This window comes from Rhea pennata, chromosome 27 (assembly GCF_028389875.1).
Source record: "Rhea pennata isolate bPtePen1 chromosome 27, bPtePen1.pri, whole genome shotgun sequence".
NCBI classification, from domain to species: domain Eukaryota; kingdom Metazoa; phylum Chordata; class Aves; order Rheiformes; family Rheidae; genus Rhea; species Rhea pennata.
The window spans coordinates 5064518-5076695 of record NC_084689.1 but is presented as its reverse complement, the minus strand read 5'-3'; the positions used below and the strand labels follow the sequence as shown (position 1 = coordinate 5076695).

At 57.4% G+C, this 12178-nt stretch overlaps 1 protein-coding gene across 5 annotated transcripts in view; it reads right to left on the bottom strand.

The window, feature by feature from the left end:
• The window catches only part of CSNK1G2 (casein kinase 1 gamma 2), a 50316-nt gene that overhangs the window by 4529 nt on the left and 33609 nt on the right, over positions 1-12178 (bottom strand). For all 5 annotated transcript variants that reach the window (XM_062596611.1, XM_062596610.1, XM_062596615.1 and 2 more), the window contains exons 3-9: positions 3291-3331; positions 3088-3157; positions 2560-2708; positions 1445-1679; positions 1119-1204; positions 573-657; positions 309-457 (exon numbers count right to left, since the gene is read on the bottom strand). In XM_062596611.1, the coding sequence (XP_062452595.1) occupies positions 309-457; positions 573-657; positions 1119-1204; positions 1445-1679; positions 2560-2708; positions 3088-3157; positions 3291-3331 (815 nt within the window). The remainder of the gene's footprint in view (positions 1-308; positions 458-572; positions 658-1118; positions 1205-1444; positions 1680-2559; positions 2709-3087; positions 3158-3290; positions 3332-12178) is intronic.

The following is a 12178-nucleotide window of genomic DNA, read 5'->3' as shown; positions in this document are numbered from 1 at the left end:
GGGAGCCCAGGTGCCAGCTCAACTCTTGGGTTTCCCTTGTCTCTAGTAAGGCTCAAACTTCTTTGTCACAGCTTTAACGCAGAGGCACCGCAGCCCAGGTTTGGAGTTGGCTGCTCGTGTCAAGTGAAGACAGGTGAAGTTGATCTCTCAGGAATGGAAGGGTGCAGTGGGGATGACTCTGCGTCTTCCCTGGCCGCTGCCACGGACCACGCTGACTCCCAGCCACATCAGCCGTCTCTCCTCCGGTACCCTGGGGCCCCCCGTCTCGTCAGCACCCTCCGTCCGCCAGCGGCTCCCTCTCCACTCACCAGTGGTTTCCCTGCCCAGTCATATTCATAGTCGAACACGTAACCGTTCCTCTCGAACAAGTCTGTGAAGAGCTTCCGCAGGTAGTCATAGTCCGGCTTCTCAAAGAAATCCAGCCGCCGTACGTAGCGCAGGTACGTGGCCATCTCCTCTGCGGGGACAGACTGGGCTCAATTTGGGCGGAGGGATGAGGTGCCAAGCCAGCAGGCACTTGGGACTGGGGGCCAGGCTGGGGTATGGGGACAAGCCACACACAGTGCCCTCACCTGGGAAGTTCTCACAGAGCACCTCCACCGGCGTGGCTCTCTTTGTGTCACCGATCTTCTGATACCTTTCCTTTAACGTGTCAGCCTGGCAGAGGAAAAGGAGCAGGTCAGCGCAAGGGCTGGACGCGTCTCCAGGAGAGAAGGCGGTGCTGGGTGCCATCGGATAACAAATGGGGTATTGGTCCCCCTTTTCCAGGTAACAGTGAAAGCTCAATCCCAGGGAATCCCCTCACCCAGGGCAAGTCTGCAGGTGAACGCTGGGGAGCTCGGTTCCAGGGTCTCAGCCCCGGGTCCACGTCCCCAGCCTTTGTACTGTGCCTAGCGCCACGAGAAAGGAGCTGCCACTGGTCCCCAGGGTTCAAGGGAATTTGAGGGCTCCCCCCGCCCCACAGGACCAGGGAGTGACTGCTCTTCCCCAAGAGGATCCTGCAGTGCCTGCAGTTACTCAGCAGACTCTCTTGCACCCTTAGGGCCTCCCCCATGGACCCTGACGCTGCTCACGCCAGGGAGCAGCCATTCCCAGGGAGAGCAGGAGCTGGCAGTTACCTTGAGGCCTTGCCAAGGAAGGCTCCCGCGGAGGAAGTACATAAACATGTGCCCTAACGCTTCCAGGTCATCCCTGCGGCTTTGTTCTGCATGGGGAGAAACAAGTCACGGGCACGTTCCTAGCACGGCCATCTTCCCTGCCCGTCTCCCTTGTCCCCTCCAGCCCTGGCAGCACCCCACATCCCCTGCTGAAGAGCACCCCAGGCTGAAGAGCAGGAGAGGCAGTTTTCCTCCAGCTCCATCTCCGGCAGCGGGGAGCTCGCACCCCTCCGCCCCCTTCCCTCTCCCGTGGGGCAGAGAGGCTGCACGGGCCAGCGTGCGCTCACCTTTCCCAAGGTGGGTGTTGATGCTCATGTAACGTGCTGTCCCTGTCAGGCTCTTGTGCTCTCGGTAGGGGATGTGTTTTTTGGTCTCGGGGTCAATATACTCTTTGGCCAGGCCAAAATCGATGATGTGGATGGTGTGCTGCCGCTTGCTGCCCGGCCGCCCCACCAGGAAGTTCTCTGGCTTGACGTCTCTGTATATTAGGCTTTTGGTGTGGACGTACTCCATCCGTGTGATCTGCGGGCGCAGAGGGGGACATCAGCACTGCGGCGGAGGCGCGCTGGATTGCAAGCCGCAGACCTAGCTCCCCTCACCCTCGTCCCCTGGGCCCAGTCCTGCTCAGATGCCAGGACCGAGCAGGGCGAGCACCACTGAGGTCTGCAGGGGTATGCCTGTCCTGCGAATCAGTCCAGGAAAACCTCCCACCTCCTTCCCTAGTGCTTTGAGGCATTTTTTAAAGCTCAAAGTAACATAATCCTCATTACGTGAAACCTCTGAGGTCTCTAGATTGAGCCCTGATGTCTTTGATACCAGCACCGGGTTGGTTGACCTTTCCCAGGTGCCCCTGGCTCCGCCTGTGCCTAAAGGTTGTCCCACAGCAGCTGGCCCTCGCTGTGCTCCTGGCATCCCTTGCCCTGGGCCAGCAGCTCCCTGGCAGTCCTCCCCTCGAGCTGTGTTGAACTAGGGCAACGGGACGGGCAGAATAGGTCCTCCAGCCCTGTAGGACAAGCTCGGGCTGGCCGCGTCTCTGGCGAGGGACGGTCGCCTGTGCTCAGAGAGGGGCTGTGTGAGGGTGAGGCAGAGCCCTGCCACGGGGACAGGCTGGCCAGAGCCACCTTGTTGGGGCTGCGGCACCACCTGGCACAATCCAGGCTTGGGGACACAGTTAACAGCGCTCCCCACATCGCTCTTACATCACGGAGAAGGTGAGGCACGGAGAGGGCAGTGACTCCCAGCGGGCAGCGTCTCCTCTGGCCCTCCTCATCCCTCCTATCCCTCCTCTTCCCTGCTGGATCCTGACAGAGCCCGGCCTCCCTGCCCACATATCGCCCCTCTTCTGCAGGGTGGCTTGGGGGAGCCGCGCAGAGCGGCACGCGAGGCGCAGCACTGTGCTCACCAGCTGGATCGCGATCATCAGGACAGTCTTGAGCGTGAAGGTCCGATCACACAGATCAAAGAGGTCTTCCAGGCTGGGTCCTAGCAGCTCCAACACCATGGCGTTGTACTTCCCACAGGGGCCAAAGTAGTAAACCTGAGGAATTCCTTCTGCAAGAGACGGAGCCAGGGCCATCAGCGGTCGCTGCAGGACCACGCTGTCATGGCCACACTATTTCCGGAGCCAGGGTGGGGGATGCTGGCAGCGGGGGCTCTCTGCACCACCCTCCCTCCATGCCACGGACAGCCCAGGTCTGCTCTGCTCTGGCACGAGGGCGAAGGAGGCAGCTCCATCTGCACCCCTGACTCTGCCGCAGGGGAGGCGGGGAGAAAGGAACTAAATAAAAAGGGATCAGAGATTAGATGTGGCTCTGTGTACAATCAGCCTCTCTCAGCTGAGCAGATGGGCAGCTTAGGCCGAGGAGCGAAGTTGCACAGTCGTGTTTGTACAAAGCCTCCCCTTCCGAGCAGCACGGCCCTGGCCCCGTACCTGCATTGCCGAGCTGTTTGTAGAATCGATACTCCAGGTGCAGTTGGGGGGCCCGGGATTTGATGGGTTCCTTGAAGGAGAGAACAGCAACTTGTTCAGCTTGACTCACGTTCACAGGCTGGGCTGGCTGAGCAATCACCTTCCCAGGTGGCCCAAACATCAGCCCCCGTCGACAACCCGAGGAGGGAAGAGAAAGGACTCACCAATTTAATAGCTACGTATTCATTCGTGTAGAGGTTCTTCCCTGTAGGGAGACACAAGAGAAAAAGGATTAAAAGCAAGCGAGCTTTTGTGCTAACCCCACATCACGCCGGCTGTTGTCCCCCGAGGGCTTTGGCGCTGCAGAACATCCCGAGCAGGTTCGGTGGATCCCTGAACATATAAACAGGCCTCAAGGCACAAACGAGAACAGGATCACACCGCACAGAGTTGCAACATGCCTGTTAATTACCCCCAGATGGGCTACCCAGATTCCTCCGGGATCAGCAGCCTCGCAGTTAATGCTGGGGTGACCGATGCCAACTTTGCTGGGATCGGGCAGCCTCCCACTCCAGGCCTGCAGGGAGCTAACCGGGCACGGCAGGAGCAAGCCTGGAGCTTGCCGTTTCTCCTAGCTACATGCCTGCGTGGAGAGGGCAATGTCTCCGGCTGTTCCTTCTCAGAGGGCTGGTGCCCTGCTCTGGGGGAGATGCCCAGATTCTGCGGGCAGCACTTTTGGGCAGTGGGGCCCCCAAAAAGAGTGGCAGGGATGAAAGACTCCCATAAGCACACGGGCAGTTTGAGGTGCTGCAGCTGGCTGTGATTCAAGGCCACTGCAGGGAACTGGAAACCTCTTACCCAGGGCTGGGGTCACTCTTGGGGATGGCACTATGGGAAGGTGCAAGGCAACGTTCCACGCTTTGGCCTCCCCCTCAAGAACCAAACCACAGGGCTGAAAATCTCTTTCCACAGCTCAACCTCCAGGATCTGGGACATTGCAGACCCACATCCTCTGCTTCTCAGGGAGCTCATGCTTTTGGGGAGGTCTTCTCCAGTATAGATCCACACAAGGATCTTGCTGAGGCAGCAGCAGCCAGTGCAAAAAAACCATGCCAGCCCACACATGAGGCATCTGCTCCCTAACTCAGCTGCTCTGTGGGGGTCTCTGCAGCAGGACAAGCTGTGCAGAGAGATGTCCCGGCATATCCTCTGCCTCCCGTAACCTCTGAGAGCTGATCACACCAGTGCATTGCTAGAGATGAACAGCTACATCTTCCCATTGCCCATGTGGCCTCGGGAGAGAGGAATCGGGCTGGGCAGTGGTGTTGGGGCTGGCAGGGCAGCAACGATGTGGTTCACGGTGATGGCAGCAAGGTGAAGGCTCCTGGGCAGCCTGAGGTGCAAAGAGCTGCCTGAACCCTTTAAAGCAGCTGCCCCAATGCAAGTGGGGCAATAAGGGTCCATGCCGAGTGAGAGCTGCTGCTCCCAAGCGACCCAGGAGCCCAGGAAGATGCTCCACACCCCTCCACACCATTCCCCTGGCACACACCCCAGCTCTGTACCAGCACGCTCCATTTGCTCCATCCCCATCAAGGTCACACACGGTCTCTGCCTACGCACAGGGCTGATGAGCCCTCCCACCTCATCTCCTGGCAAAAAGCACAGCAGTCAGTGCAGGGTCCTCCTACCAGCTGAGCCGCTCTGGTTTCCCTCCACCACCTGGACCCTCCACCAGCCCTGCAACGCTAGCATCTTTGTCAGGCGAGAGCAGTTCGATTGTAGGCGTGTGTATGAGTGTATATTTGCGCACGTGTGCTGCTAGCTCATTTGAGTCTCCCACTCCATTCTCTGCTCATCCGGACGTTATCACTCAATCGAAGATGCCAGTGAAGCCAAGGCATCCACAGGAGCTCACGTCACTGATGAACTCATTAACTTCATGACAAATTCTTCTGGCTGAGATGAAGCTCTTGGGGAGCTGTGGGCTCTGGCCATGCCCCAGAGCTGCAAGGACCAAACCCAGTCATGCAACCTCTCTCCCAAGGAACCATCAAGGGAACCACGCTGCAGTTCCTATGCTTGGGAGCTCCTAATTCCCACTTTAGCTGCTCAGTTAGAAGGATTTTAGACAGCAGATGATGGAGAACCTCCCCAGCCCCAGGTGATGAATCCCTTGCAATCTTAACAGAAGAAAAAGCCTCACTTCAGGATATTTGCCTAACACCTGAGACTCAGAGGCACCAAATTCCAACCCCTTTGCTGCAGAGTGGGCTGCACAGGCAGGGCAGGTGGCTTTCTGATGCCACTCCAGGCTGTTTTTCCCTCTGAAAATATTCCCTACGGATCCAGCCACATTGCAAAGCGCCACCCGCTCACACCACAAGAGGTCACACCAACCCAGGAGCAGGTTACACATGAGCAGGACAGAGAAGTCTGTACAGGCGCTGGAGGAGGCAGGAGAGCTTGCAGGCCTGTGCGGTGAGCAGGGAAAGCAGCACAAAGGCAAAGCCAAGGGGTTGCCTTTGGGCTGAAATAGCTGGAGGTCATCTGGCTGCATGAGGAAAAGGAAGTATGGGTGGGAGAACCAACTGGGGACACTGAAGCACTAGGATTCCCACAGTGACTACATGTGGGGAGAGGAGCTAGAAATGCCAATCATTCACCTTCAGCAGTGGCACAAACTCAAAGCACATCCCACTATAGCACAGGGATAGAATCACAGAAGGGTTGAGGTTGGAAGGGACCTCTGGAGATCATCTAGTCCACCCCTCCTGCTCAAGCAGGGTCACCTAGAGCACATTTCCAAGGATTGTGTCCAGGTGGGTTTTGAATATCTCCAGAGAAGGAGACTCCACAACTTCTCTGGGCAACCTGTTCCAGTGCTCTGCTTCTGTTTGAGTTTTGCCAGGAGCTCCTTGTTCATCCATGCAGGTCTCCTGTCCCCTTTGCTTGACTTCCTGCTCATCAGGATGCACCACTCTTGAGCTTGGAGGAAGCAATCCTTGAATATTAACCAGCTATCTTAGACCCCTCTTCCTTCTAGACCCCTATCCCATGGGATTCTTCTAAGAAGATCTCTGAAGAGGCCAAAGTTTGTTCTCCTTAAGTACAGTGTTGTGATCATACACGCCACCCCACTTCCTCCTTCCAGGATCCTGATCTCCATCATCTCATGGTCACAGCAGCCAAGGCTGCCCTCAGCCTTCATATCTCCACTCAGCCCTTCCTCATTTGTTAGTATAAGGTCCAGCAGTGCACCCCTCCATCACCTGTGTCGGGAAGTTATCCTCAGTGCTCTCCAGAAACCTCTTGGATTGCTTGTGCCTCGCTGTGTTGTTCCTCCAGCAGATAGCAGGGTGTCTGAGAATTGCAGGTGTCCCACACACTCAGAGCTGAGCAGAAGAGGATGAGCTTTTCTGACTTAGGGCCCTCGAGCCCGAGAACGCTGATTTTCTGACTGCTGCTCACCAGCGAATATCTCCAAAGCCGCCGTGGGAACAGAGGTGGGCAGCAATGGGCCAGACGATTTCTCAGGCTGAAAGCAGTAGCGGCAGTGTGCAACAAACCTGTAAAAATACACCTAAAACATCTTGCAGCACTTCCACAAAGCTGACCTCACGGAGCAAATTTCCTCCCACTCTCTTGCTGCCCTTTCGGAAGTCCAGCGGCTGGAGCCACCTTGGCCATGGGTGTACACATACCCGGGCAGGTGGCTGTGCTGTAGCACATGCCATTGCTGTGGGCAGAGCCAGGCCGGCTCGGTTGAGCTCTCCCACCCTGTCCTACACGATGCGTGGTGATGTTTTGCTCTCCCTTGCGATACAGTTTGCAAAACACAGAGGTTGTGGCGCACTGAAGATAAACTCTCTGCACACGTTCCTCCTCCCTTCTTGTTCACTCCCTTCTGTCCACCTTGCAGTATTTCAGGTGTGACTGTGCTCGCTGCTGGGGGTAAGGGACTAGACTAGAGCTCATTAGGATTTCCAGTTTTTCCCTTCCCCAGTCAAGTTCTTGGTGAACGACGGGTTTCCTTGGACATTTCTGAGCAATGCACAGGTTTGCGTGATGTCCCATCTTCTTCCCAGTTAATGTCTATCAGCGATGGGCTGGAAACGCTGGGTCTGGCATAGCCTCATGCTACCCAGACATTTCTCCTGCTGTTTCCTGCCGTATCAGCTGCTTCCGAATCACGGTTAAGAGACTGCATTTTTCCTCACCATCCCTGCAGAGGCAAGAGACAGAGTGGTTGGGGAAGGTTCTCTGGGATGGGAGAGGTTTAGCAAGGCAGCACTGTCCATCAGAGAGCAGGACTGAGCCACTGTTTGGCTGCAGAGCCCGTCCCCGGGAGGAGCTGCTCTGTTAATATCTCCCATTCATCCCTCTTCCTGTAATCCTGCCACTGACTCTGGCTCTCAGCAGCTGGCTCTGATGTCACCCAGCGAGGATTTATAGCTGCTTCAGGTGGAGAGCAGCAGTCAGAGCAGATGAAATCTTATGCCAGGAGGAGCTTGTTCCCTGAGCAAATTGCTTGGAGAAAATCCGAGGAGACAGATGCAGCTCAGTCAGATACGCACACGCCAGGGAATGCGATCGCGTGTCTGCTGGCGTTCTGTGCCGCGCAGGGGGACCTGCCGCCTTTAACTCCCGTTCGCCCGGTTTCCTGGAGGGCTCTGGCAGAAGCAGCATTCAGATATTTTCAGAAACCTCTTACTTTATTGTTTTCCTTCGTGGACGCGGGGCAGAGGTAGTGCTGCCGCTTCCCGGACGTAGGAACACTTTAGCACCTTCCTCGTGCCCCCCAGCTCTCTGGGGCAAGCAGCGTGATGTGCAGATGCTATATATAGCTCAGTTTGCCCCTAGACCCTTTTCTTGATTCTTCCTTTTCTATTCCGTGAGAGCTTTGGTGGTGGGAAAGGTCTGTATCAGCCTGGGCTGCTAACGTGGCAAGGGCCTGAAGCGGACATGAGGCTCAGCAAGCCCAAACACCTCTTTGAAGCACCCGTATGCACACACAGGCAGCACGGGGAATAAACAGGAGGAATTAGAGCTCTGCGTGCGGTCGCGTGGTGTCTGCTACAGGCCACTTGATCAGGAAGAGGAAGTCGATGACGCTTTCTACGAAGAGCTGGAAGCAGCCTTACGATCGCAGGCCCTCGTTCTCATGGGGGACTTGAACCATCCTGCTATCAGACAAGCTCATCTCTTCTGCTCAGCTCTGAACAAGCAGGACACCTGCAATCCTCAGACACCCCTGCAATGCTGGGGGATGCAGATGCATGGATGAGGACATCCAAGTCTCTCTGAATCTACTTTTAGGGGCTTGGGATTGCAGATTTCCTATTGCTGTCCTGGGGGACACGAGCCAGTTAAGTCCAAAAATCTCTGCTGCCTTCAGAGTAGTAACATGCAACCAGGAAATCCATGGCAGGATTTTCCCTGAGGTTTGGCTGGGTCTGAATACATGCAAGAAGGGAGCAACACAGATCTTCCATAGGGTCAAAGTAAAACGCTGGAGCCAGCACAGCAGGGACAAGCCACAGCGCAAGCCCTGCCCCTGCGGTGGGGACCCGCAGGGAAGGGGAGAAGGACATGGGAGCATCCGCAGCAGGGATGTGCTTGGAGACGTCCATCCCTGTCCCTGCGAGATGACATCTGCCCTTTCTCTTCCCATTAAAAAAAAGATAAAGATACACAATATAAAGATCAAAGAGAATGAAATAGGAGGGGAAAGAAAAAGCGAAAGAGCAAGGCGGCAGGACTCCTGGGTCCTTTCCCCCAGCGGGGCACAGCCCACGGAACGGGAACTCCCAGTTCCGGCTGCTCCTGGGAGCAGGAAGGCTGGGAAACGGCTCCTGCGACTGCCCCCGCGCCATCCTCTCCTCCGAGCACTCACAAGTAATGAAAACGTTAACATCTAAAAACCGTCGGAGTCCACGAGCTGCCCCGGGGGAGGACACGGTTGCCACTGGGGCAGGAAGCACAGCATGATTCACAACAGCATACGCAGCTTTTAAGAAAAGAAGAGAAATAAAACTGGCAAGAGGGGCCGCAGAAAGGTTGGGATCTGCACAGAGGCCTCTGCGCGCTCGGCGCCGGCTGCACTTGCGAGTAAAGCTGCCAGCGCCTGCGAGACGCGGCGTCAGATCGCAGCAGAGCTGAAGCCACCCAAGGGAGACGGCGGCCGGACACGGGGTCCCCCACTCCCTTCCCTCCCCGCCCAGGCACGCTGCTTCGCGTCACGCTTAAGAGCCGTCCGCGGCTTTCTCTTAACCCCGTGCTAAGGTCCAAACTGCCTCCCATCCCGAAGGCGGATTTGGCAGCGGTCGGGTCCGGCACCTGCTCCTGCACATCACAGCCACCCTGCAGCCTCCGCGGCCCGGAGCCGGGCTCGAGCCGCAGCCCTGCGCCGAGCTCCCAGCGCCGTGCGCGACCCCGACGCTTTCTCCCGCGCTGGCGTCTCTGCTCGGCCCTGCCGTTCGCACGGGGCACGGCCGAGCTGCAGCGGGAAGGTGGGATGGCGCACGGCACATCACGGCGCTGACCGTGCCGGGAGCCTCGGCGGCGATGGAAAGCTGCGGCCGGTGGAGGCGACCTGCCCCTTCCGCCCTTCCCATCCCCGCGCGGCGCCGGCAAGGAGCAGAGGAGAGGGCACCTTCGGGCGAAGGCAGCCAGGCACCGGCCCAACGCTGAAAACGTGGCAGCCCAAACTCGGAACAGGCGACAGGAGCTGCATCAATCCAAGCGGTGACAGTTCCTTGGAGCGGTATTTTTTTTTTTTAAATACCATTAGAAGAAAAAAAATATATATTTAAAGTTTGACCTTCCTGTACAGCAGGCTCTGAAAGCCCAAGGGGAAAAGCAAGCATGAGCTGCCATTAGCAACAGCAGCAAAGGGACTGGTGAGCAAGCGGCACGTGGGTTTTTCTCAGTTGTAGCCTCTTACCAAGATGCCTCTGAGCAGCCGCTGGTAAACAGTAGGTCGGCAACTCCGACACCTTCGCGGAGCTGGAGGTGTCCGAGCTCTCTGCGGCACACGGATGCGTAAGGGCTTCCCCGGAGAGCTGACGACGTAGGAGTGTAAAGTACAGCGCGCCCGCAGCAGCCTGGATTTTGTTACCTTTTGAGGCGCCCAGGATAAAACCCATGAAAAATTAGGAGTCCGCAGGCTGCCCGGCAAAAGCTGCAGCTTAAAAAGGTGGTTGGAGACTGTCCCCGGCGGTTGTGTGCAGGTTCGTTTGGCCGGGACCCGTCCCCAACCCGGCCGCAGTGGTGGCCTGGTGCTGGCTGAGACATTGCACAAGGACACACTCCCCTCTCCACACGTCCAAAATGCTGCTTTTACTTTTACAAAGTTAATTCCCATCTTTTAATTTAAGAAGAAAAATAGCTGCTGCGTTTCCCTTCTGCCATTAGAAACAACGGGGGCAGGGAAGGAGGGGAAATCCCCCCAAAACTTGGAAAAAACAAATTTGCCAAGTTTGCTACAAGAAGAACAAAAGCAGAAGCGTTGCAGGTTCGTTCCCATCTTCCCGCCGCTCCGCCGTTCCCCTCCCACATCCCCCTATTCCGGGCGGATGAAGTTTTCCCCCCGGCAGCTCCGAAGTGTCGCTGGAGCGCGGGCTTGGGGCTGGGCCTCGGACCGGGGCCGTAGCGGAGCCCTGGGAAGGCCGTTCCCGGCCCCCACGGCCAGCAGCCTCCTTGCGCCCCTGCCGCTGCCTCTCCCAGACCCTCGCGGCTGGGAAACAGCTCCGGCAGCCGAGCGGAGGCTCCGGGCCCAGCTGGGATCAGCGCCTTCGGCATCATCCCCCTACCCCACCAAGGGGAACGATCCAGGGCCAACAGGGCCGGATCAGCCCACCCCAAAGGGAGCCGGGGCCGAGAGCTCCCGGCTCCGAGACGCAGTGCGGAGAGGCAGCCCGTCCCCGAAACCCCTGCTGAACACCCGGCGACGCGTCACCCGCCGCAGGAGCAGGTGGAAAGGCAGCAAGGTGCCAGGCAGAGTTCGGAGGAGGAAGAGTTTTGCATTGCCCCGGTACTTCAGGTTCATTTCGGACCTTTCTGGTTTGCGTTTATTTTTTTTTTTAACCTTCCTTTCCCCATACCCGAGCCTGCCCCAGAGCACCGCTGCCAGGAGCAGCCTGCTATGACAAATCTTAATTGCAAGTTAACGTGTCCAGCTGGTATCGCAACCAGGAATTAACACCTAAACCACAGGCAGCGAGAGGAAACACGGCTCCAAGGAGAGAAGGGGCACGCGAGGGAGCCGAGGAGCTCGGAGCCAGCCGGAGGAGCCGCATCCTGCTCAGGCGGGCAGTGGTCCACTGCTGGAAAGACCCTGCCGGGCAGGGCGATAGGAGCCGGAGGGAGAGGAACAAGCACTTTGGATTTAACCACTCGGGCCAGGCTCGACTGCCCCTTCCCAATCCCGACACGGGTCCCCCCCAAACCCAATGCACCGGGGGGGAGGGTCCAGGCCCCGGAGCAGCCCATTCCAGCGCCCACCCTGGCTCTCCAGAGCCCTCACGTTCTCCAGCCAGCGCTTACGTAGCGACGAACTGGCCAGAAGCGCCGTCGAGCTGGGACACGGATCTGCCCTGTATTTGCGTACCGACTCGGATGCCAAGGCTAGCACGAAGCCGGAGAGGCGGGATCCAAGCACCGGCCCAGGAGCCAGAAACTCCTGCCCGAGTCGTTCCCCTTCTGGCTTCCCGCAACTGCCTTAAGCCAAGATTTGCACAAATAGCTTCTGACTTCGGATGCCTCAGTAGCTTGGAGGACGCGTGTCCCCGTCTGGGGGCAGCTGAGCTCCGAGGCACCCGAAAGGAGACATCAGCACCTACCTCTCAGCGCAGGGGGGAAACGGGGCAAAGCGTTACCCGTCAAAAATCATCCATTTCACAAGCTGTTTTTTAAGACAACCTCATCATCTTTCCCCACTCCCCCACCGCTGAGAGCTGAAGAAGTCACTTCCAAACATGTTTTTGCAAGATCCCTTGTTTTTTTTTTTTTTTTTTTTTTTTTAAGGAAAAGAGCTGCAAAGAAGGTTGAGGAGTTTTTGAACCCGGAGCAAACCCTTTGGGCCTCTGCAAGCCGCCTGCCTTGAGGACTAGTC